The sequence below is a fragment of the Panthera uncia genome, unplaced genomic scaffold, assembly GCF_023721935.1.
Source record: "Panthera uncia isolate 11264 unplaced genomic scaffold, Puncia_PCG_1.0 HiC_scaffold_816, whole genome shotgun sequence".
NCBI classification, from domain to species: domain Eukaryota; kingdom Metazoa; phylum Chordata; class Mammalia; order Carnivora; family Felidae; genus Panthera; species Panthera uncia.
In genome coordinates this window covers 1-26,153 of record NW_026059997.1, presented here as the reverse complement: position 1 = coordinate 26,153, position 26,153 = coordinate 1, and the positions used below count along the sequence as shown (strand labels likewise).

Genomic DNA, 26,153 nt, shown 5'->3' with positions numbered 1-26,153 from the left:
TCCTAAGCAGGCTCTGCTCTGTCAGCACAGAGCCCGATGCAGGGCTACATCTCACAAACCTCAAGGTCATGACCTGAGCTGAAATCTAGAGTCAGACTCAACCAACTGAGCCACCCTGGTGACTCTTCAACTGAATTGTTTAAACAATTTGGTGTAGTGAGGTGCCTGGATGTCCCAGTTTATTAAGCATCCAACTCTTGGTTTCAGCTCAGGTCATGATCTCACAGTTCATGGTGTAAAACACCACATCGGGCTCTGCAAAGACAGTGCAGAGCCTGCTTGGGATTCTTGCTGTCTCTCTCTGTGCCCCTCCCCCGCTCCTATGCTATCTCTTTCAAAAATAAATAAACGTGTTTGGGGCGCCTGGGTGGTTCAGTCGGTTGAGCGGCCAACTTCGGCTCAGGTAATGATCTCACGGTCTGTGAGTCGGGCTCCGTGCTGACCACTCGGAGCCTGGAGCCTGTTTCAGATTCTGTGTCTCCCTCTCTCTCTGACACTCCCCCGTTCATGTTCTGTCTCTGTCTCAAAAATAAATGTTAAAAAAAATTTTTTTTAATAAATAAATAAATAAATAAACGTTTTAAAAAAAACCAATTTGGTGTAGTAATGAGGAGTCAGACCTAATATAGGAGTGTAATCAAGTCTCAGCTCTCCTCATGTGTAGATTTAATGCCTACCTTGCAGGATTGTGAGGACTAAAAGAGAGATCCAGGTAAAAGCTCATTTATAGTTCTAGGCATATAAAATATATTCTCTGAACAGATATTATTAATGCTAAGGGCAGGGACCACATCTTAAAGTTTTTGTAGCCTCATATTCATAGCAAAATGTTGAATACATGGTTTGTGTCTGATACTACTTATAAATTGATTGGTTAATTTTGGTAGTTCAGGGATGAAACTATTAATAATAAGCCCAGAATAAGATGTTTTTACACAGGAGTTTATTTTTAAATTCACTAAATCTAACCATGTGTGTATATATTTAATTGAAAGACCAAAGTGTGACCCAGAGGCTTTTAAAAACAAGCCATCTGGCTAAGAGTGGTGGCCACCAGTTTGCAAAGTCTTACCACTTTTTTGTACACTCTTTCTTCAAATCCTTGCTTGTTCCTACTTTGCTTAATTAAAACAAGCCACCAGACTCTTAAATGCTGCTCAGAGAGATGGACTGGTGGCTGCCGCTGTTTTTAATAGATCAAGACATCATTATGTCCCTAGAGCAAGTAAACGCTCTACTTACAACATGAGTAATCGTAGGGAACTCTCTTTCCAAATAACTTTTTAAAACCTTATCTCTTCAGGACACCTGGGTGGCTCAGTCTGACTTTTGATTTCAGCTTAGGTCATGATCCCAGGGTCATGGTAACAAGCCCTGCACAGGTCTCCATGCTGAGCATAGAGCCTGCTTAAGATTATCTCTCTCTCCCTCTCTTTCTCCCTTTGCACGCTCTCTCTCTTTCTCCAAAAAATAATAAATAAATAAATATTAGCTCTTTAAAAATAAACAAATAAAACCTTATTCTTCAAGGTTTTCAACTTCCCTGACAATCAAATTGAAACATCAATGAGATACCAAACTGGTGATGATAAGACAGGCTTATTGTTTGCAACAGGATGCAGAATTGGAAACTTTGAGGCACTGTTGGTGAAGTGTAAACTGGCAATCAGCCACCTTATCTGGAAGGCAGATTAGCAGCAAAATGTGATTGAGAGGGGCACCTGGGTGGCTCAGTCCCATGAGTGTCTGACTCTTGATCTCAGTTCAGGTCTTGATCTCAGGGTCATGAGTTCAGGCCCTGTGTTGGGCTCCACATCCTGGGCGTAAAGCCTACTTAAAAAAAAATTTTTTTTTCATCCTAACCCTAAACAAAATGTGAATATGCATAGGCCTTTGACCTGTCATTCTTAGAATTTTTCCTAACAATACAGATGAAAAAAAAAAAAAAAAAAAAAAAAAAAAAAAAAAAGGCATCATAAGGATATTTATTACAGCATGAAAAAAATGCAAACAATCCAAATTTCCATTAAATAATGTTTTTATCCATGTTATAGAATGTTAATCAGTCATTGGAAAACACAACAAGGCAGTCCTTGCTTTGAACAGTTGTGTAGGACCCTAAAAATCATACAAACTAAATTGCAAAGCAATGTAAAAAGGGAGGGAAATAGGATTGTTTTAAGACCTTTAAAATTGGTCAAACATCTAAAAATGAGAAAACTAACATTTACTTAGTACCTTATAATTTAAAAATATTAAAACATTGAGAATTCAGGTGTTTCATTCTTTTGTAAAAAATATTTAGCAAGAGTAATTTGAACAGTGCTGGTCTTCTTCTAGTCATATAACTTACCGCATGGAGTGACCAACTCTCCTATGCTTTGATGAATTACCACACTCCTTCCTACATTCAGATAAGCCTCCAGCACTTTATCCTTTGTATTTTCAGTGTCATGAAATATCTGCAAGAATTGCTGTAGTGTGAAACGTTTTTCTGTGGTCACTTCCTCTGAGACATCTTCATCCTTTCCATCACAATCCTTGTTTATCTCAGTAAGTTCATCTTTGCTAAGTTCCTCTAGCTGCATATCTGGAGTTTCTCAAATAGGGCAATGTCACCATGGCCAGCTATTTTTTTGAAGTCTATTTATTTATTTTTGAGAGAGACAGAGACAGTGCCAGTTGGGGAGGAGCCGAGAGAGAGGGAGAGAGAGAGAATCCCAAGTAGGCTCCACACCATCAGTGCAGAGTCTGACACGGGAATCGAACTCACAAACCATGAGATCATGACCTGAGCCAAAACCAAGAGTCTGACACAACCGACTGAGCCACCCAGGTGCCCCCGGCCAGCTATTTTTCCTATAACTCCATGTACATTCGATTCAGATTTCACTTATGGAGTTCTCTTTTTCTTTGCATTACTTTCATCTTTGTTGGCCAATTCCCTCTTTCAATTATCTGCCTTTGTAAAATGTCACATTACTTCATTAGAGGAAGACAAGGAGGAAACACAGCTACACACTTTGCTCTCTATAAGTGATATGATTGGTCACTGAACATGATGAACATCTGTTACTTGCGGAGTGATTTGTAGACTGGAGAGCTAGCAGTGTTTATGCAGTTACTCAGTTAATACACCATAATAACTGGAATTTGAACCAAGTTGTTAGAAGTCCGGTGTAATTTAACGGAACAGTGGTACCTGAAAGCTGTCTGTATCAGAGCCATGCCAAGCTAGGACTACATATATATATTCATTGTTATTTCAGTCTCTTTATGTAAGCTGGGCATTCTCTATTTTCCCCTTATCCCACTCACTGCCCTTCTCCGCTCATGCTGTGTACCCTGGGAGTCCAGCTTCTATGGACTGTGTCAACCAGGTACCCTTCTCAAAGGCTTCTAATTGGATTTGGTCTTTGGAAGGCACCAATAGGAGATTAGAAGGAAGGAGAAGAGAAAGGCCAGGATATTTATTTTCCTTCTCTGCTGGGCCACATTTTGGCCATGGCTGCTCTCCTCCCCGAAGGACACAGCTTGCACTGAGCAGAAGGTTACAGCACCCTGTGTATAGCCACAGCTTCTTCTCAGTTTCCAGTTAGTGTTGTCTCTACCCCTTCAGACACAGAGGCAGCAATAGCTTTCTATAGTTGCTGGTTCCAGGGTGCATCACCATCCCTTTCTGTTTTCTTTAAACTTCCCAAACCTTTGTTTTTGACCACTTCGCAAAGCTGTCTTTGAGCATATCACTCCTGAGTGTGCCGTATGTTTCCCACCAGGACCCTAACCTAGATACCATTTCACACTGTGTATGGAAAATTATATGTACATATCCAAATATGTGCATGCACTGACGGAGGTCTGAAAAGATATAAATGGTAACATCATTTTTAACCCTTTGCCTTTTTCCTATCTGCTTTTTAAGTAGGGGGGAAGACACCTGGGTGGCTCAGTTGATTGAGCGTCCAACTTCAGCTCAGGTCATGATCTAGAGGTTCATGAGTTCGAACTCCACATCAGGCTCACTGCTGTCAGCACAAAGCCCACTTCAGATCCTCTGTCCCCCTTTCTCTGCCCCTTCCCTGCTTGTACTCTGGCAAAAATAAATAAACATTAAAAAAAATAATAAGTAGGGGATGCCTGGGTAGCTCAGTCTGACTCTTGGTTTCAGCTCAGGTCATGATTTCACGGTTCCTCAGTTTGAGCCCCACATCAGGCTCCATGCTGACATTGCAGAGCCTGCTTGGGATTCTCTCTCTCTCTCTCTCTCTCTCTCTCTCTCTTTGCCCCTCCCCTGCTCTCTCTCTCTCTTTCTCTCTCTCTCTCTCTCTGTCTCAAATAAATAAACTTTAAAAAATCTCTATATATACATACATATGTATGTATACAGATATATATCTATAGGTATAGATATACACACACATATATATATTATTTCAGCTTCAAAATAGTTATCCATTTTTCTAATTTAGTCATATCTTTATAGAAATAATTTTCAAATTAACATCTGGCATACCTTGGAGATACTGTGCATCCGTTCCAGACCACCACAATAAAGTGAATATCTCAATAAAGCAAGTCAAATGAATTATTTTGGTTTTTCAGTGCATATAAAAGTTATGTTTACACTATATTGTAGTCTGTTAAGTGTGTAATAGCATTATGTCTAAAATACCAATGTATATCCCTTCATTTAAAAGCACTTTGTTGGCCTGATGAGTGCAGTGAATGTGGAAGGCCATTTATCTGAGAAAAATAGCCTCAATGTACACATAAAGTTTCACTCAGGTGAACAGCTTTGTGTCATGAATGTGGGAAATCTTTTAAGTGGAAGGCAACATTCATTCAACACCAGAGAATTCACACAGGAAAAGAGTCTTATGAGTGCAGTGAATGTGGGAAATCTTTTATCAGTCACACTGACCTTAGTTATCATCACAGAGTTCAGGCTGGACAAAGGCCTTAGGAGTGCTGTGAATGTGGGAAATCTTTCAGCAAAAACTCCAGGCTCATTCAACAACAGAAAGTATACAGTAGATCAAGTCCTTGTGAGTGATATTATGAAATGAATGTTTATGTTCACTAAAATTCGTATATTGAATTCCTATCCTCTAATGCAATAGGATTAGGTGAGGTCTATGGGAGGTAATTTGAATTACAATGGGTCATGAGTGTGGAGCCCTCATGTATGGGATTATTGTCCTCAGAAGAGTTCTGAGAAAGCTTGCCTCCTCTATAGATCATGTGAGGACCCCTTTAATCCTAGGTGTTGTATTTACTCTAAGGGGTGGCTCGTAAGAAGGATTGGGCTCTGCCAGCACAAAGTGGTGAACAGATTTCAATGCATCTCAAACTTACTGTGTCTCAAAAAAAATAATTGCAAGTAAATAATATATATGTACATAAATATATATGTACATATATACTCTCCAGCTTGGGCCTTAATTTGCATTATGACCCAAGACCTTTGTCATGGGCTGAATTGTGTATGCGAAATTCATATGTTGACTTTGTGGTCCCTGCCCCGTACTTCACAATGTGACTATAGTTAGATATAGAATGTTTAAAGAGATAATGAAGTTAAAATGAGGTTATCAGTATGGACTCTTACACAGCATGACTGGTGCCCTTATAAGAAGAGGAGATAAGGATATGGGCACAGAAGGATGATCATGTGAAGACAAGGGAATCTCCATCTACAAGCCAAAGAGAGAAGCCTGAGAAGAAACTAAGCCCGCTGATACCCTATGTCAGGTTTCTAGACTCCAGATTTGGGGGGAAATACATTTCTGTTGTCTAATAAAAAAAAAAAGTATTTTGTTGGTAAAAAGTGCTAATTAACCATCATCCCAGGTTTCAGCCAGTTGTCTTTTTGCCTGGTAGAGGGTCTTGTCTCCATGTTGATGCCTGCTGACTGATCAGGGTGGTGGTTGCTAAAGGTTGGGTTGGCTGTGGCAACTTCCTAAAATAAGACAACAATGAAGCTTGCTGCATCTGTTGACTCCTTCATGAACAATTTCTCTGTAGCATGCAACACTGCTTGATAATCTTTTACCCACAGTAGAACTTCTTTCAAAATTAGAATTAATCCTCTTAAACCCTGCCACCACTTTATCAACTAAATTAATATAATATCCTAAGTCCTTTGTTGTCATTTCAACAAACCTTCATCAGGAGGAGATTCCATCTCAAGAAACTACGTTCTTTGTTCATCCATAAGAAGGAATTCCTCATCCATTACATTTTTATCTTTAGAAGCAATTCTGCAGTTGATGACATAAGTTTCCCCTCAGTCATATTAACTTTGTTGATCTAACTGAACCATTAACCAGTGTTTTTTCTGATGTATTGGAAATAAAAATTAAAAAAAAAAAAAATAGCAATTTAGTCACCTTCAGGCTCCACTTCTAATTCTAGTTCTCCTACTATTTCCTCTAGTGAAGTTTGAACCTCTCAAAGTCATCCATGAGAGTTGGAATCAACTTCTTCCAAAGTCCTGTTTGTGATGATATTTTGACCACTTCCCATGAATCATGAATGTTCTTAATGGCATCTGGAATGGTGAATCCTTTTCAGGTTTTCAATTGTCTTTGCCCAGCTCCATCAGAGGAATCATCATCCATGGGAGCCACAGCCAATACCTGAAAGGTATTTCTTAAATAATAAGACTTGAAAGTCAAAATTAGTCCTTGATCCATGGTTTATAGACTGGATGTTGTGTTAGCAGACATGAAAACATTCATCTCATTGCACATCTCCATCAGAGCTCTTGGGTGACCAGCTGCATTGTCACTGAGCAGTAATAATTTTAAAGGAATCTTTTATCTGAGCAGTTGGTCTCAAACAGTGGGCTTAAAATAATCAATAAACCATGTTGTAAATAGACGTGTTTTCATCCAGGCTTTGTTGTTTATAGACCACAGACAGAGTAGCTTGAGCATAATTCGTAAGGGCCCTAGGATATTCAGAATGGTAAGTAAGCACTGGCTTAAACTTCACATCACCAGCTGCATTAGCTGCTAACATCAGCCTGTCCTCTGAAGCTTTGGAACCAGGCATTGACTTCTCTTTAGCTATGAAAATCCTGGGTGGCATATTCTTTCAATAGAAGACTATTTTGTCTACATTGAAAATCTGTTTAGTGTAATCCACGTTAGTAGTTACTTTAGGCTGATGTCCTACATAAGTTGCTGCTGCTTCTACATCAGTACTCACTGCTTCACCTTGCACTTTTATGTTACACAGATGGCTTCTTTTCTTACACCTCATGAGCCAACCTCTGCTAGCTTCCAACTTCTCTTCTGCAGCTTCCTCAACTCTCTCAGAATTGAAGAGAGCTAGGAGCGGGCACCTGGGTGGCTCAGTCGGTTGAGCATCAGGTCATGCTCAGGTCATGATCTTATGGTTCATGGGTTCAAGCCCCATATTGGGCTCATTGCTGTCAGCATGGAGCCTGCTTCAGATCCTCTATCCGCCCCCACCCCCCACCCCTGCTCTGCCCTTCTCCCCTGCTCTCAAAAATAAATAAACGTTAGGGGGAAAAACTATTAAAGAGAGCTAGAGCCTTGCCCTGGTTTAAGCTTTGGTTAAGGAAGTGTTGTGGTTGCTTTGATCTATCCAGACCACTAGAACTTTATGCATATCAGCAATAAGGCTGTTTCGCTTTCTTGTCATTTAGGTATTGTTCACTGGGGTAGCACTCTTAATTTCTTTCAAGAACTTTTCCTTCACATTTACAACTTGGCTAACTCTTTGGCACAAGAGGCCCAACTTTCAGCCTATCTCAGCTTTTAACATGCCATCCTCACTAAGCTTAATCATTCCAGCATTGGATTTAGAGTGAGAGATGTGTGACTCTTCCTTTCACTTGAACACTTGGATGCCATTGTAGGGTTATTAATTGGCCTAATTTCAATATTGTTGTGTTTCAGGGAATAGGGAGGCCCAAGGAGAGGTAGAGAGATGGGGGAATGGCTGGTAGATGGAACAGTCAGAACACACACATTTGTCAATTAAGTTCACCATCGTATGGGCATGGTTTGTGGTGCCACAAAACAATTACAATTATAATAACATCAAAGATCACTGATCACAGATCACCACCACAAATATAACAATAATGAAAAAGGTTAAAATACTAATTTCAAAATTCTGTTGTTGTTTTTTTTGCCATAACAAGGCAAGCAGACATGGTGAGGTTAAACATATATACAAAATGGATTTTGAAAATGCGCATGTGACTGTCATTTCAAATACTAAAGGTTCTGTTTTTTTGTGTGTTTTTTTTTTCATTTTTATTTTAAGGTGATAGGAAAGAAAAGCACTTCTTGAATTTTTTCATTTTTTAATTTCTTTTTAATATTTATTTTTGAGAGAGAGAGAGAAACAGAGCATGAGCAGGGGAGGGGCAGAGAGAGAGAAAGACACAGAATCTGAAGCAGGTTCCAGGCTCCGAGCTGTCAGCACAGAGCCCAATGCGAGGCTTGAACTCACAAACTGCAAGATCATGACCTGAGCTAAAGTTGGACGCCCAACAAACTGAGCCAGCCAGCTGACCCTCTTGAATGTTTTTAAAGAAACCTATCATTGAAGAGCATCCTAAAAGATCTGCTCACTGGGATTCCTTCCTTTTGCCCTGACAGTTACTACAGCAGTACTTGCAGAAGGCACTGTGCTACATTCACGACTGTGGATTAAAGAGAGATTTCCTCCATAACATTTTTATAATTGCCCCACTTTTTATAAGACATCGAAAATTGTAATAATAGTAGTAATAGTAATAATAATATTCTAGTTTATTTTCACTTTCTAAGTCCAAAATACATGGAACTAATAACTCTTTTTTTTTTTAAATAATAACTCTTAACAGACTACTTCACAGAATACTTTTCTGACCCATCTACATGGAATGCTGTCAGGTGTGAGTAGTGCTTACAACAGGAGAGTCTCTTCACTAGGTCCAGGCTGTGGTTCAAGTAGCAGAATGTATGGTTCTAATAGTATCAGTGATGGGAAAAGTTGCCTGAGGATTTTATAGGAGGTCTCAATAGGAGAGTCAAACATAATCCCCGTAGCTTCTGGAGCAATACTATGCCACCTGCAGCAAAAACTATACACCATTCAGTAAATAGCCCCTGGCTTGCTACAGGGCCCTGGTGGAGATAGAGCACCTGGCTATAGGACATTAAGTAACATGTGGCTAGACCTTCCCATTATGTGCTGGGTTCTGTCAGATCCACCAAATTATAAGGGTCAAAAGCAATCCATCACAAACTCAACACCCAAAAAACAAATAATCCAGTGAAGAAATGGGCAAAAGACATGAATAGACACTTCTCCAAAGAAGACATCCAGATAGCCAACCAACACATGAAAAAATGCTCAACATCACTCATCATCAGGGAACTACAAATCAAAACCACAATGAGATACCACCTTACACCTGTCAGAATGGCTAACATTAACAACTCAGGCAACAACAGATGTTGGCAAGGATATGGAGAAAGAGGATCTCTTGTGCATTTTTGGTGGGAATGCAAGCTGGTGCAGCCACTCTGGAAAACAGTATGGAGGTTTCTCAAAAAACTAAAAATAGAACTACCCTATGACCCAGCAATTGCACTACTAGGCATTTATCCAAGGGATACAGGTGTGCTGTTTCGAAGTGACACATGCACCCCCATGTTTATAGCAGCACTATCAACAATAGCCAAAGTATGGAAAGAGCCCAAATGTCCATCGATGGATGGATGGATAAAGAAAATGTGGTGTGTGTATATATATATATATATATATATATATATATATATATATATATATAATGGAGTATTACTCAGCAATCAAAAAGAATGAAATCTTGTCATTTGCAACTACGTGGATGGAACTGGAGGGTATTATGCTAAGTGAAATTAGTCAGAGAAAGACAAAAATCATATGACTTCACTCATATGAGGACTTTAAGAGACAAAACAGATGAACGTAGGAAAGGGAGACAAAAATAATATAAAAACAGGGAGGGGGACAAAACAGAAGAGACTCTTAAATATAGAGAACAAACAGAGGGTTACTGGAGGGGTGTGGGAGGCAGGATGGGCTAAATGGGTAAGGGGCATTAAGGAATCTACTGAAATCATTGCTTCACTATATACTAACTAATTTGGATGTAAATTTTAAAAAATAAAAAATAAACTTAAATTAAAAAAAAGCAATCCGTCATAAGATAGTGATTGGCATCTGGGACTGGACATGAATAGAAAAAGGCGCAAGTAAGTCAGATAATCAGGATAATCTGATGGGGTAGATGAGGAAAGAAGATTCTTAAGACCAGTTAGCAGAGGAGAAAAGGAACATCTTAGTTAATGGTTGGGCTGACTTGACAGGTAACTACTGTTGTACACTACTACCACTCAAGGGTAGACTTAAAGGATTTGAGATCCTCCCAGTGGACAGTGCCTCTGGCTATCTGTTTTGTGTAGAAAAAGAAGTGGTCCCAGGTAAAGCTATGCATTCATTTACAGGCAAAGGAAATGGCTACGCTGATTAGTTGGAGGCTGGGAAAGAGGAAGATTGGAAATTGGGAATAAGGAGATTTATAGAAAATGCATATGCACAAAATGTAAAGACCTTAGTGTCATAAGTTAATGCCCATCAGAGAAAAATCACCATGGAAGAGGCATTGGTATACAGAGTGACTGGGCCAGTTGATGTAAGCCAGCTTCTGTCATCAGCCACTGCAAGACTGGCACAATAGGCTCTTGAAAGAGTAATCAGGTGACAGAGATAGCGTATGTTGCCCCAGTATGAGTTTCCACACATCAAAGCTGATCTAATTACTCTCACTGCTAAATGTCATATCTGTCAGTGACAGAAATCAGTGCTGAGCCCCAGTATGGCACCATCTCTTGAGGAAACCAACCATTCACTTTTTAGCACATTGATTACACTGGACCCTTCTACCCTAGAAAGGTCAGCAATTCATCTTGACTTGACTCAACACATACTTATGGTATAGGTTTTCCTTCTCTCCCCTCCTCTCCTCTTCCCCCCTGCCCCGCTTTCCCTCCCCTCCCCTCCCCTTCCTTTTCCTTTCCATAAAGCCTCATCTAGTAGCAATATCCAGCAGCTTACAAATTTTGATCTACCAACATGGAATCCTATACTACAACTCATACTAAGATTCCCACTTTATAGCACAGCAGTAGGCAAATTACCATGGGGTCTACTGATTGAGGAGTCCAGCTCCGGGTTAAAAATCTATTTGTGATCTTTCAGGCCTGGCCATAGGTAAGTATGAAGGCTTTACCTGGAAGGCCTCATAGGGGAAAGGTGCCCTCCCCACACCAGACTGGTACACAGCCAATGCATCACAATCTCAGAAGAAGAGATGCAGTCAAGGACTCAGACCCCTTTGGCTGGTCATACTCTTCACATATTTACATTCCTAAACTTCATTCTTAGGTTTTTCTATCTGAAGCCTTGGGCAGAAGTCTTCTTCAGGTCTGTTGAGATCTCTTTATAGAAGAGAGGAAGGTGAAACCTTGAAGACATTTTTTTCCCACACTACCTCAGTACTTTCCCCTTCATTCTACCCTCCACCTCAGTGTCCATAAAACCACTGTAGCCTTTTGTTCAAGGCTCCCTCAACAGTGAGATGACCCCCACATCTGCACTGATCCACCTAACCCTCCACTACTCATTAGTCCATGTGGGAAGTGCAACAGAGAAGTCTTTGCTTTTTCCATTTTTAGTAACTTGCTAAAAGCAGTAAGGGATTTAAGACTTTCATTTTGGGCTAGCTGCCTGAATCAGCTATTCAGACACTTGACAGCTCAGCTCCATGCACCCCCATGTATCCATCACCTAGTCCTATCTTGGACCTATAAGCCCACCATCCATCTCTCCTGATGCCAAATTATTCAGGAACAAATTTCTGACATCATATAATTTCTTTTGTAAATAGTCCAGTATGTATCTTTAAGCTAGGCATATATATGTGTGTTCATTTTTTAATGAAGTGCTTTCATTTTATAATCTTTTAAAAATATGTTTTCATCAAAATCTGGGAGCTGAAGATTTAGGTCATTCAAAGTCTGGGAAATGTCCACCATTTAACCCACTAAGCAAAGCCCATCCTCATTTTATATCAGCTTAATATGGGGTGCCTGGGTGGCTCAGTCGGTTAACCGTCCAACTTTGGCTCAGGTCATGATCTCATGGTCTGTGGGTTTGAGCCCAGTATTGGGCTCTGTGCTGACAGCTCAGAGCCTGGAGCCTGCTTCATATTCTGTGTCTCCTGCTCTGTCTTTGCCCCTCCCCTGCTCACACGCTGTCTCTCTCTCAAAATAAATATTAAAAAAAATTAAAAAGTAAAAAAATAATAAGTCAGCTTAATCATACTTACTGTTTGTTAGAAAAAATACAACTTCATTTTTCAATTCAGACATGTTAGTACTTGTTTCAAGAAATAGTCTAAAAACCACTGGGAAACAAAATATGGAATACAATTTATAAAACTTATGATTAAAAGCAGTCAAATCAATATTAAAATAACATAGATACAATGTCACTAACATACCCATTTTTATAAAAGCTATAAAAACAACAATAAATTTGTATGCAGTTTCTCATTCTTTTAATTTATAATAATACAATGTAAGGTATAGTTTAAATAAATTATGGGGTGCCTGGGTGGCTCAGTTTGTTAAGTGTCCGACTTCAGCTCAGGTCACGATCTCGTGGTCCGCGAGTTCGAGCCCCGCGTCGGGCTCTGGGCTGATGACTCAGAGCCTGGAGCCTGCTTCCGATTCTGTGTCTCCCTCTCTCTCTGCCCCTCCCCCGTTCATGCTGTGTCTCTCTCTGTCTCAAAAATAAATAAACGTTAAATAAATAAATTATGAAATGAGAAGTATGACAGTTTTAAATATTTTTTCAGTAACTCTTTGTGTGTGTATAATTCTGACTTTTAGCTTTGGGGAAAAATTAAATAAGTATTACATAAAAATAGCTAAAACTGCCATCATTCACACTGCTACTTTTGATAGACATCATGTTCAAACTTCTCATATGTAAGTAACTAAAGAGAAAGGCAAATGACTAAAAAGACATTTCATCAAGTACTGCTGAAACCTAATTGGTCAGTAGCTAGCATAAAATTTTTTTTATTTTATTAGTAAGAAGTAGGATATATTATATATTTTTTAAAATTTTTTAATGTTTATTCTTGAGAGAGAGAGAGACATAGAGCACAAGTGGGGGAGGGGCAGAGAGAGACGGAGACACAAAATCTGAAACAGACTTCAGGCTCCAAGCTTGTCAGCACAGAGCCCAACACGGAGCTCAAACCCACGAACTGTGAGATCATGACCTGAGCTGAAGTCGGATGCTTAACCGACTGAGCCACCCAGGCACCCCTGGATATATTACATATTTTATAAGATGGGGATTGACTATGTTTGAAAGAAAATTTATGTTTGATATTTTCATATGTTTGATAAATATCTTATTGAATAATGCACATCAGCTAAAATAAATCACATAAAAATTTAATCTGCTAGTTTTATTCATAGTAAATTAAAGTATTGGTAAACCAGGAAAAGATTACAGTTAGATTTAAAAGAACCAGCATCATTAATCTGCTCTGCTACAGCTGTTTGAAGGAAGATTCCTTCCCAGCCAAAGATATGTCTCAGGAAAAATAGCCCTTTTTAACTGAAATATAGTTGACATCCAATGTTATATTAGTTTCAAGTGTACAACATAGTGATTCAACAATTGTATACATTACTCAGTGCTCACCACCATAAGTACAGTCACCATTTGTCACCATCTGTTATTACAATTTTATTGACTATATTTCCTATGCTGTACTCTCATCTCAATGATTTATTTATAACTGGTAGTTTGTACCTCTTGATCCCCTTCACCTGTTTCACCCATCCCCCCCTACCTCCTTCCCCTCTGGCAATCATCAGTTCTTTGTATTTACGATTCTGTTTCTGTTCGTTCATTTGTTTTGTTTTTTGGATTCCACTTATAAGTAAAAGCATCTGGTATTTGTCTTTACCTGACTTATTTCACTTCACATAATAACCTCTGGGTCCATTCATGTTGTCACAAATGGCAAGATCTCATTCTTTTTTATTACTGAGTAATATTCCAATAACCTATATCTTTTAGAGATTCATTCTGAAATATCTACATATGAAATGATATTATATCTAGGATTTGTAAAATTATAAAAGAGTGGTGAGAACCATACTTTACCTCTGTGGTCTTCCTTCCCAAACCCATAACCACAGTTTAACCATGCCAAACGTATCAGACAAATCCCACCTGAGGAATGTTTTGCAAAATATCTTAGCAGTATACCTCAAAACTATCAAAGCCATCAAAACCAAGGAAAGTTTAAGAAATTGTCACAGACGAGGGGCGCTCAGTCGTTAAGTGTCGGACTTCGGCTCAGGTCATGATCTCGCGGCCTGTGAGTTCGAGCCCCGTGTCGGGCTCTGTGCTGACAGCTCAGAGCCCGGAGCCTGTTTCAGATTATGTGTCTCCCTCACTCTGACTCTCCCTCATTCATTCTCTGTCTCAAAAATAAATAAATGTTAAAAAAAAAATTTTTTTTTTAAAGAAATTGTCACAGACGAGAGGAGTCTAAGGAGACATGATAACTCCATGTAATGTGGTATCCTGGATGGAATCCCAGAAGAGAAAAAGGACATTAGGGGGAAACTAGCAAAATCCATAAAAAGTATGTAGTTTAGCTACTAGTACTGTGCCAAAGTTGGTTCTTTAAAAAGTTATTTAAAAAGTTGGTTCTTTAAAGTAAGATGTTACCAATAGGGAAAAATGGGCATTGAATATGTAAGAACCCAGTACTATCTTTTGCAATTTTTAGTAAATCTAAGACCGTTCTAAAACAGATTTTTAAAAAAATATAATAGTAATAATGAAGAAGGAAAAGCAGAGAGGTGTGTGATTGGAGCAGGAATGGCCACATGTTGATGGTTATTGCAGCTTATAATGGAAGTCCATTATACTATTCTGTGTACATTTGTTTATGTTTAAAATTCTCTTTAGTAAGAAGGTAAAAATAGATATGTATGTTGTACTGGGGGTCCACAAAAGCATCCTCAGTTTTGATAATTTGCTAGGAATGCTCACAGGACTCAGCATATGATTATACTCACAGCTACCATTTATTGCAGCAAAAGGATAGAAAATAAAATGAGCAAAGAGAAAATGCACATGGAGCAGTCCAAAGGAGACCAAACACAAACATCCCAGAGTCCTCTTCCTATGGAGTCATATAGAATGCATTTAATTCTGCCCCAGCATCAAACTGTAACAATGAATGCCACACTGTCTACCAGGGAAGCTCATTAAAGAATCTCAGAGTTTTTACTGGGAGCAGGTCACACAGGCACCCTCTACCTAGCACATATCAAGATTCCAGTTTTTAGAACAAATTCAGCACAAACCAAATTGTTTGCACAAACATTTTAGGCATAGTGAGCCATCCTTTTCATTTAGGGAAAGTGTCTTATCAGTGTAGGAAACTTTTACCAGTCAAGTTCCCAAATGCCAGCCAAAGGCTAACCTTGCAAGCACGCCTTTCTAAGGATAGCAGTCTCAGACCTAAACACACACACACACACACACACACACACACACGGGCATACAACTCTCTGAGATATAGCACAGAGATGTTTCATAACCCACACCCTCCTCCTGCTATGGAAGGTGTCCCCACAACCCTCACTTGGAGACCTGAGCTACTATTCTGGGTCAGACGTGCACGTCTGAGGAAAGAAGGGAGGATCTGTGAGTTGTGGAATGCTGAGAAGAGGAAATCCCAATTCTCTGAGCGAGCCTCGTTCCAAATTAGCCTGGAACTCTGCACTCTTTTTCCTTGCTTTTTTCCTTCTGTACATGAGACTAAAGCTCTGAGAAATTGACGCTGAGGATAGAAGAGAAAGAGAAGGGCAGAAAGGAAAAATGGTAAAGAAAGATGAGAACTTTGGAGAGGAAGAGACACAGTTGGGTCAGCAAACTGCCCTGGTTATCTCCTGAATCCATTCTTAGTGCATGAGGGTTATGATTGTCCCGTAGCACAGTGAGTCTGAGGCTCCTAAAATGCATGCAAGTGGTGATGTCCAGAATCTGGAGCTTGTGAAGAGCTGAGGGATACAGGGCCACAATGGTTCCCAACCCCCTTCAAATGAGGTAATACATACAGTCTCAGATACACTGCAGTACATCATCAGCAATGGACTGTTTTGTTAAATCTGGTATGTGAAGAGTGTATCTGGGGGGGGGGGTGCTGATGTTAAAGTAATTACTATAACTTCTGTCACCCTGTTTGGCTTTAAGAAAAAATTTTTTCATGTGTGGAAACCTCAAGAAGGAAATGGTCCAGGCTTCTCTTAATCTCTTACAGGCCAAAGAATCCCAGTTGGTGATACACAAGGTAGAAGTCATCAGCACCCAGAAGCTATGATGATGAGGGATAGAAGCAGAAAAATGTTCACCTTTAGTCTAGAAGGCTGACCTATAGCCTGTATAGTTCTGATAAGGATCAAATACTTGCTGGTTGCTACATTTTTAATATAGAAAGAGAGAAATCTTGTGAAAGTAGTTTTACAAGTAGAAATTCAAAGAAAACAGTAATGATCTAATACTCCCTGCACGTCCCCTCCTCCCCCTTGAACACTATATAACCACCAGCTTTCATACAGCAAAGGTGCAGGTCTTTCTACCCACAGGTCCTGTCCTTAAAATTGCTAAGTTGCACTGTAAAACCTCTCAAGAATTCCTTCTTGACAGGGCTCGCTCAACAATCCCACAACAACAGGAGTGAAGAGGGTCGCCCAACAGAGTTTCAGGAGAAATGAAGGCTCTGGGACCAGACCACTTCAGGAACTCACTAAAGAAGAGGCACCAACAATAGATGGCTAACCAAGAATAGCCAAAGAGATGGGAAAAAAGCAAGTGGAAGGAAGTGGGGTAAAGACGGCCTGAGAGGGAGTAAAGAAAATCAAGAGGGCGCAAGCCAACAGTTCTGTTTAAGAGGGGAATTAACCACAGTAACTGCCAAACTCCGTACCTGGTACTACGTCTGTATCTCTTTGGGCTCTTGCACAGTTATATTTCCTCCACTTACAACGGCTCAAGCAGGTCTGAATCTTACCCATTTTTCTCCTCCATAGAGCTTTATGTCTACTGCTCAATTAATATCAGTGAAATGATATGAAAAACATGTGAAAAGCCACCGGAACACGGATCCCACTCGTAAATCTGTTGCAGAAACCAAGTTGCCAGCGACAAGACCACACTACGCAGGCGCAAAGGCAGAACCCGCTGGCTTCCTCCTGGTCTTTGCATTTGGCGCGAAATCCCGGCTCTGTGGGCTGGACTAATGCAGAAGCCACGCTCATTGGGCAGGTTTGGCGCGAAATCCTCGAGTTCCTGCGCCACGATTGGTTCCGACAATCCCTGTGGGCGAGGGGGCGGGCGGTAGCGGCGGCGGCGCGCGCAAAGTGGTGGCGTCTGTGGTGAAGTGATTGGTAGTGGTGGAGCGTGGCGGTGGCGGCCCCTTAGCACTGAACAGCCATGGACCTCGCGGCGGCAGCGGAGCCGGGCGCCGGCAGCCAGCACCTGGAAGTCCGCGATGAGGTGGCGGAGAAATGCCAGAAACTGTTCCTGGATTTCTTGGAGGAGTAAGTCCGCGGGCGCCCCTTCCTCGCGGAACTTCCCCGAGCTGCCCCTGTCCGCTTCCGGAGCCCGGGAGCCCGCCGACTCGCGGCTCCCGGGGCCAGGCTGGGCCCTAGGGCCGGCGCATGTTGGGGGGGAACCGGGGGCCCGCGCGCCTTGCAGAGCGTCCTATTCCCCACTCGGGGCTTAGCCAGGTCGCCGTGAGCGGTAAAATCCCATCTTGAGTCCTTCCTCAAACTGCCAGTGCCGTGGGTATGCGCAGCGGTTTGGTCCCGTCGTTCAGTCCTCACAACCTGTAAGGCTGGTGATCCCGTCGCCCCTGGTTACCTGAGCGGAAACGGAGGCTCCGGGAGCATAAGTAGTAGCAAGACCGAGTGGGGGCCCCTGCAGAGTCCTGATGGGACCGGGCACCCAGGCCTCTGGTGTTGGGGGCGCCGAGGGCCCGGGCTGCCTTTGGAGCCCATGGAGATAAAGGCACTCGAGTGAACCCTGAGGGCAGACAGATGCTCGGGTGAGCCCTGACCTGCTTCAAAGTGTCTGAGCGTATTCCCCTCCTTCCCTCCATCCTTCCGTTTCCTTCCACCGCAAGCCCCCCGACCCGCACATACTTTTTTTTTTTTTTTTTTAAGTTGCCTTCTAGGCTCCTGGCCTCTCGTAATCCCCCACTGCCTGGGTTTCCGCCTCTGCCGCCAGTTACTTCGTGCAGATGTATTACTTCTTTCCTTAAGAGGATGGACCTTGGAATGTCTTGTGAAATTTTTTTTAATTGTAAAATATACATAAAACTTACCATTTAACCTTGTTTAAGTGTAGAGTTCGGTGTCATTAAGTATGTATATGCACTTTGTTAAGCAACTGCCCCCACCATCCAACGACTGAACTCTGGTCTTCCCGAACTGAAACTCTGCAGCCACTAAACAGTTAACTCCCCATTGCCCCCCGCCCCCCGCCCCGCCCCAGCACCTGGCAACCACCATTCTACTTAACCATGACTTTCACTGTTCTAGTTACCTCGTGTACTTGGAGCTATACTTGGAGTATTTGGCCTTTTGTGACCAATTTATTTTACTTACCATAATGTCTTCAAGGTTCATCCACGTGTACAGCATTGTGTCGGGATTTCTTTTTAAGGCTGAATAATACTTCACTGTATGCATATACCACTTTTTATCCATTCATCCATCCAAGGACATTTGGGTTGTTTCCACACTTTTATTATTGTGCATAATTCTGCCATCTCATGAAATTCTGATACATTTGAAACCATAATTTATATCCCCCGTCTTTAGCATTGTTATTCTCTGCCTGACAGCTATTCATCTTTCAAAGCACAGCTAAAGACTCATACCTCCTTTGTGAAACTCTGTAAATCTTTCAGGCAGCACCAATCCTTTCTTCCCTTATGCTCGTAAGGTGCCATTTTCCATTATCTCTGGTAATGAAACTTACTGTGTCTTTACCTGTCAGCCACTTCCGTCTTGAATGTAAATCCCATCCTTAACCCCACCTAGCCACCACACCACATTACAAAAGTCCTCAATTAATGTTTCATTTTAATGAAGAATATGATTGCCTTAACTGCCTTGCAGTTTACCATACAGCTGGATGCTGGGGATAATGATGAATGAGAGAAATAAATCACTCTGTTTGGGTGGGGGTGGGGGGGTGTTAACTCCCCCTCAGAATTCCAACTTTGATTTGCCCTTGTTTATGGAGTAAAGTCTCAAATTCTTCACAGCTCCTCTTCCCAGTTTCATCTTCCACAGCCAGCCTGTCATCTCTGTATTCCTCTACCTTTTCTGACATTGCCACTTGAAAACATCTATAGTGAGTCTAACCACTACTGGAGTTTTTTTGGTGTTTGTGTTGCTTTGTTTTCTTTCAAATTCTAAACATCTTTCAAGGCTGAATTCCAATGTCCTCTTTTTTTTAATTTTTTTTTAACGTTTATTTATTTATGAGAGATCAAGAGAGACAAAGCGTGAGTGGGTGAGGGGCAGAGAGAAAGGGAGACACAGAATCCAAAGCAGGCTCCAGGCTCTGAGCTGTCTGCACAGGGCCCGATGTGGGGCTCAAACCCGCAAACCATGGGATCATGACCTGAGCCAAAGTCAGATGCTTAACCAACTGAGCCACCCAGGTGCCCCTCCAATGTCATCTTTTAAATGCTTGAAGCCTTTCTGGATGTTCTTGTTGGGCAGAATTATTTATAATCCCACAGCACATTTTTTGTATCTCCTTTTTTTCTTTTGTTAAAGGAACGCTTAACATGAGATCTACCCTCTTAAATTTTTAACTATGCAATACATTATCATTGACTGTAAATACAATGTTATACAGTAGATCTCTTAAAGCTTATTCAGTCTCACTTGACTTGCTTAGTAACTCCACATTTTCCTCCCTTGCTCTAGCTTCTGGCAGCCATCATTCCACTATTTAATTAATTAATTAATTAAAGTAAGCTCTGCACCAACCTGGGGCTTGAGCTCCCTGCCCTAAGATCAAGAGTCACATGCTCTACCAACTGAGCCCACCAGCCACCCTCATTCCACTTTGATTCTATAAATTTGACTATTTAGTTACTTCATATAGGTAGGATCATGCAGTATTTATCTTTCTATGATTGGCGTATTTCATTTTGTGTAATGTCCTCAGGGTTTATCAATGTTGACACGTATAGCAGAATTTACTTTTTAAGACTGAGTAGTGTTCCGTTGTATATGTATACATTTTCTTTACTCATTTGTCATGGACATTTAGGTTCTCTTGCTACCTCTTTAATAGGAGGGTATGATCCTATGATCATGTCAGTCCTAGGGCAGGAACAACACTGTCATTTTTAGCTTTAAGTATCTCTGGTGTAATGCTTTGCAGATAGATGTTCAGTAAATATTGGACAGCTAGGTATGCTGTATTTGAAGAAGGAATTGATTTTTGGTTCCAAGTGAATCTGCATTTATGTTAAAAGGACAAAAAGCAAAAATGGTGGTGGTAATCCTTAATTTTGTGTGTATATGTTTCTGTTTTTCTGAGGACTTGGGCATTGAAGCACCTCATTTCTGTATTTTTATTCATGTTCTTAAATCAACAACTAGTCTGTCAGTTTTCTCTACAGAAATTGAATCTTTGGATTTAATATTTTCCAATCTTAACTATATACAACAATAATAAAAGGATAGTTGGCATTTTTTATTAGAAAATATTAAATGAAGAAATGCAGTTTAGGCCTAGTTTTTCTGTGTTCTGGGCTCTGTGCAAAGCATTTACAGGCTTTCTCTCATTTAAACTTCATAGTAATCTTATGAGATAAATGACGTCTTAATTTTTTTTTTTTTTTTTCAGAAAGGTGGGATAAGTACTTGCCCATGTTATGCACTTAGTGAAATGAGCCTGTCTGACCCTAAAGCTGATGGTCATTTTAACCGATACACCGACTTATCAGGCATTTGGATTCTTCTTTTTACTGCATAATTCTTCAATTTAATAGGACTTGTGTGTATCTACAGGTTCCAGAACAGTGATGGAGAAATTAAGTACTTGCAATTAGCAGAGGAGCTCATTCGTCCTGAGAGAAACACATTGGTTGTGAGTTTTGTGGACCTGGAGCAATTTAATCAACAACTTTCTACCACCATTCAAGAGGAGTTCTATAGGTATGTTATATTAATCTTCTTTACTTTAAATAGGCATGGAACCTGTGAAGCCAGCTCTTCTAGGACTGGAAGTACTCATTTGTGAGGCAGAAGGAGAGGCCCTTTGATACAGCCAGTGGTCATTTTAGTATTGCTCTGAACAAATTTAGGTCTTTGTGGAGCTGAATATTTGACACGTCCAAATGTTGAAAACCTTTGCTTTCTATGTAGTTTTCCTAAGTTTTCAGAGGATCGCTTACTTTCTGTCAGGCATTCAGTGCTCTTGGTCTGTCATTCATTTAATTCTTTCCCTTGCCCCTAGGAGTAGGTATTTTGAGAAAGTGTGGGGATCCTGTTCTTGGTCAGGGGTGTCTTTAAAGAAATGACATTGTTGTTCTTAAAGGTTAATTTTCTTCTGATTATAAAAGTAATGTGTATGTTGTAGGAAATAGAGAAAGTAGAGATGAGTAGAGGGAATACATATGTAATTCCACCATCCATAGATAACCATCATGAGCAGGTCTGCAAATGTGGAATTTCCTAAGGATCTTCTGGCACGTTTTGTTGTATTTCTAGGTGTATGTAACTATTGAGATCATATTGTAGACACAGTCTCCTGCCATTTCACATAACAGTGTAACATTTTTCCATGTCATATAAAATATTTTGAAAACATTTTTTTGAATGTTTATTTTTGATAGAGCACGAGATGGGGAGGGGCAGAGGCGGAGAGTGGGGGGACAGAGGATCCGCAGCAGGCTCTGTGCTGACAGCACAGAGATTGGGCCTTGAACTCACAAACTGTGAGATCATGACCTGAGCTTAAGTTGGACGCTTAACTTACTGAGCCACCTAGGCGCCACTTGAAAACATTAAAAAAAAAAAATTTTTTTTTTAATGTTTATTTATTTTTGAGAGAGGGAGAGACAGAGCGTGAGTAGGGGAGGGGCAGAGAGAGAGGGAGACACAGAATTTCAAGTAGGCTCCAGGCTCTGAGCTGTCAGCACAGAGCCCGATGCAGGGCTCGAACTCACAAACCATGAGATGATGGCCTGAGCCAAAGTCGGATGCCCAACTGACTGAGCCACCCCGATGCCCCTATTTTTAATTGCTGTATAAAGCAAGAAACATCTTTTTACATAAATCTTTGTCAGCATTTAGATTAAACAGATGTGAATATATGTAAATAAAACCAGGTTAAAATAAACATTGTGGACAGTTGTGAAAGAAAATTAAGACCCAGGAATAAGGAGAGACAGCCCCATTCCTTTACATGGTAGGCTGGGAGATGGAATACCTGTTTCAATGTTTCTAGCCATTCCAATCATCAAGAATGGTTGGGGGTGATAAGCAGCAGATTTTATTGTGAGAATACACACCAGAAAAAGTTGTGAGGGAGGTAGAAAGTCCGGGCTGGTAGTAGAAACACCTCTACTCATACCTCGTACATAGGCTATGCAGCAGTTCTGTCTCCTAAAAGTAGCTCATTTTTCAGGGGTGCCTGCATAGCTCATTTGGTTAAACATGCAACGCTTTTTAAAAATTTTTTATTTATTTTATGTTTGTTTATTTTTGAGAGCGAGCACGAGCAGGGGACAGACAGAGAGGAAGACAGAATTTTAAGTGGACTCTGCTGACAGCAGAGCACCTGACATGGGGCTCAAACTTATGAACCATGAGATCATGACCTGAGCCAAAGTGAGCCCCTTAACCAACTGAGCCACCCAGGTTCCCAGAAGCATCCAATTCTTGATCTCGGCTCAGGTCATTATCTCACCATTTGCGAGATTGAGCCCCACATTGGGCTCTGTGCTGACAGTGTGGAGCCTGCTTGGAATTCTCTTTGCCCCTCCCTTGTTTGCGCACATGTGCAACTCTCTCTCTCTCTCTCAAAATAAATAAACATGAAAGGAAGGGAGGGAGGGAGGGAGGGAAGGAAGGAAGGAAGGAAGGAAGAGAAAGAAAGAAAGAAAAAGAAAAAGGAAGAAGCTTATTTTTCAGAGGACTTCAGATCCCACTATTGAAACAAACCAAGCTGCAACAGCTATTGGGAACCTACCTCAAGAGGACATACACACTTCAGTCTAACCAGTCAAGTGGATTGTTAGTGCCAGTTTGCTCTCATGTCCATAACATATTGCTCCTCTCGTCCATTTTTCAATCAAGAATTAAACCTAGAAAAATATACTAGGCCTTGACACCAAACGGGAGGCCGTGTTGCTAGATTGTAAACCACCAAGATTGTTTAGGTATAGTCATCTTGGACAGAGGAGTGGCCTGTACTGTGGGTGCCAAATGATTATTTAAAGATAGTAGATGGGAATGCAAGCTGGTGCAGCCACTCTGGAAAACAGTATGGAGGTTCCTCAAAAAACTCAAAAAACTAAAAATAGAACTACCCTACGACCCAGCAATTGCTCTACTAGGCATTTATCCAAGGGATACAGGTGTGTTGTTTCGAAGGGACACATACACCCCCATGTTTATAGCAGCACTATCAACAATAGCCAAAGTATGGAAAGAGCCCAAATGTCCACTGATGGATGAATGGATAAAGAAGATGTGTTATATATATACAATGGAGTATTAGTCGGCAATCAAAAAGAGTGAAATCTTGCCATTTGCAACTACGTGGATGGAACGTGGATCCATGTGGATCCTCTACGTGGATACTAGAGGGTATTATGCTAAGTGAAATTATTCAGAGAAAGACAAATCCTATGACTTCACTCATATAAGGACTTTAAGAGACAAAACAGATGAACGTAAGGGAAGGGAAACAAAAATAATATAAAAACAGGGAGGGGGACAAAACAGAAGAGACTCATAAATATGGAGAACAAACTGAAGGTTACTGGAGAGGTTGTGGGAGTGGGGGATGAGCTAAATGGGTAAGGGGCACTAAGGAATCTACTCCTGAAATCGTTGCACTATATGCTAACTAATTTGGATGTAAATTTAAGAAAATAAAAAATAAAGCAAGTTAAGGGAAAAAAAAGAATACTAGATTATAAAAAGAAAGAACATAATCATGCACAGGAAAGAAAAAAGAATACAAATGCAATTATCTCAGAATTTTAAGAAAGACAAAAGCATGTAGAGCAGACTTTAAATAATTTTAATATGCTTCAGATTTAGAGATTTTTATCTTTGTTTTTATTATTTTTGTCATATTAGTTGAAATTGTTAACTTAGAAAAGATGTCCGTTATTTTAACTCCTTGAAAGAAACAAAATACAAATATTATTTTATTGCTATGATTACATTGATTACTATTTCTCTTGTGACAGCCTGTCTTATTTATTAGTACCTTTCATTTTCCTAAACCTGCTGCATCATTCATAATGGCTTTGTTATGTTTCCCTACTGTGGGTTAAAAGGTCTTTCATTTATTGTGGCATTTCTTCCTTAAGGGACTGTAATTTTTTAATATATGAAACAAACAAAAGCTGGTGTACATAAATATGTATTCAGTTGAAATGTGATAATAATGCCTTATCATTTTCCTCCTTAGGGTCAGTCATGTCAATAGAGATTGCATGAAATATTATAGCTCTGTTTTCACAATTGAATAATGAAGCTGAATTTATTTGTTATGATTCCCTTATCTCTTAATCTACAAGAAATTAAGTTCAGGAACCTTTTGGGATTGGATATGAAATAATTTTAGTCTGGTTTGTTCTATTGCTTAAATTGCTGGCCCTTGCTGTCTTTATTTTTTTTTAAATATGTAATTGTACCAAAGAAAAAAGAGAGATACAAACCAAGAAACACACTCTTAACTATACTGAACAAACTGATGGCTATCAGAGGGGAGGTAGATGGGGCAACGGGTGAAATAGGTGATGGGGATTAAGGAGTGCACTTGTGATGAGCACCGGGTGTTGTATGGAAGTGTTGAATCACTGTATTGTACACCTGAAACTAATATTACACTGTATGTAAACTATACTGGATTTAAAATAAAACAAACAAAACAACAACAACAAAATACAATAAATAAAGATAGTAGGTATTTGGGTATAGGATTTTATCGTTGGTGTTTCTGTTGTCTTAGATCTATTTGTTGGGCTAGGAGAGGATTGGAAGACACTCATAGACCTAGAGTAGATGATAGAAGTGTCCTGCATAGTTAAATTTTAAGGCTTGGTTGTAACCAGGTGAAATTGCTTAGTCTTAGCTGTTTGCAAGCATGAAAGGTAAAGGGGGCCTTGGTAGCCCTCTTGAAGACGTCATGTGATTTTTATTTGTTTGCTTTTCAGAGTTTACCCTTACCTATGTCGGGCCTTGAAAACCTTTGTCAAAGACCGAAAAGAGATTCCTCTTGCCAAGGATTTTTATGTTGCATTCCAAGACCTACCTACCAGACACAAGTAAGAGACTCTTCTTTGAAAGGAAAGGAATTCACCAAACAGTATACACATCACTTAATGGTTAGAAAAGTAGGGAGGTGGTAGTCTTCTATATGTAAAGAGTTAGGTTCAGTTATCTATAAAGTTTGGTTTTGGAGAAATCATTTTTCTAGGGAGATGAAATGGAAAGTAAGTTAAAGCAGCTTCTGGGGATTGTTGTATTTCAGGACATCTTGCAGGGGACATTTGGGGAGAAATCAATCAAGTGAGAAAACAAGAAAACTGAGAATAGTCTAGAGAATTTCATGAATCTTTGAAAAATTTTGTCAGAGCTTAAATGGCATAACTTTAAAAACATTTTTTCCCTTTAGCAGTTATTTTTTTTTATTTTTTATTTTTTTAAAAAAAAATTTTTTTAACGTTTTTATTTATTTATTTTTTTTTTTTTTAATTTTTTTTT

General features: G+C 40.1%; 1 protein-coding gene across 1 annotated transcript; it reads left to right on the top strand.

Annotated features, from left to right (window-relative positions):
* Nucleotides 1-17,516: 17,516 nt before the first annotated feature.
* On the top strand, nucleotides 17,517-25,906 carry LOC125918454 (DNA replication licensing factor MCM6-like). The gene is made up of 3 exons (XM_049624453.1): nucleotides 17,517-17,714; nucleotides 21,216-21,362; nucleotides 25,604-25,906. The coding sequence occupies exons 1-3, from the start codon at nucleotides 17,608-17,610 to the stop codon at nucleotides 25,716-25,718; spliced, it is 369 nt and encodes a 122-aa protein (XP_049480410.1). The 5' UTR covers nucleotides 17,517-17,607; the 3' UTR covers nucleotides 25,719-25,906.
* The last annotated feature ends 247 nt before the right edge of the window (nucleotides 25,907-26,153 follow it).

Coding starts and splice junctions, on each gene's coding strand:
- LOC125918454 (XM_049624453.1), top strand. CDS start 17,608: ATGGACCTCGCGGCGGCAGCGGAGCCGGGCGCCGGCAGCCAGCACCTG. Junction 17,715..21,215: donor TTCCTGGATTTCTTGGAGGA/GTAAGTCCGCGG, acceptor GTGTATCTACAG/GTTCCAGAACAGTGATGGAG. Junction 21,363..25,603: donor ATTCAAGAGGAGTTCTATAG/GTATGTTATATT, acceptor TTTGCTTTTCAG/AGTTTACCCTTACCTATGTC.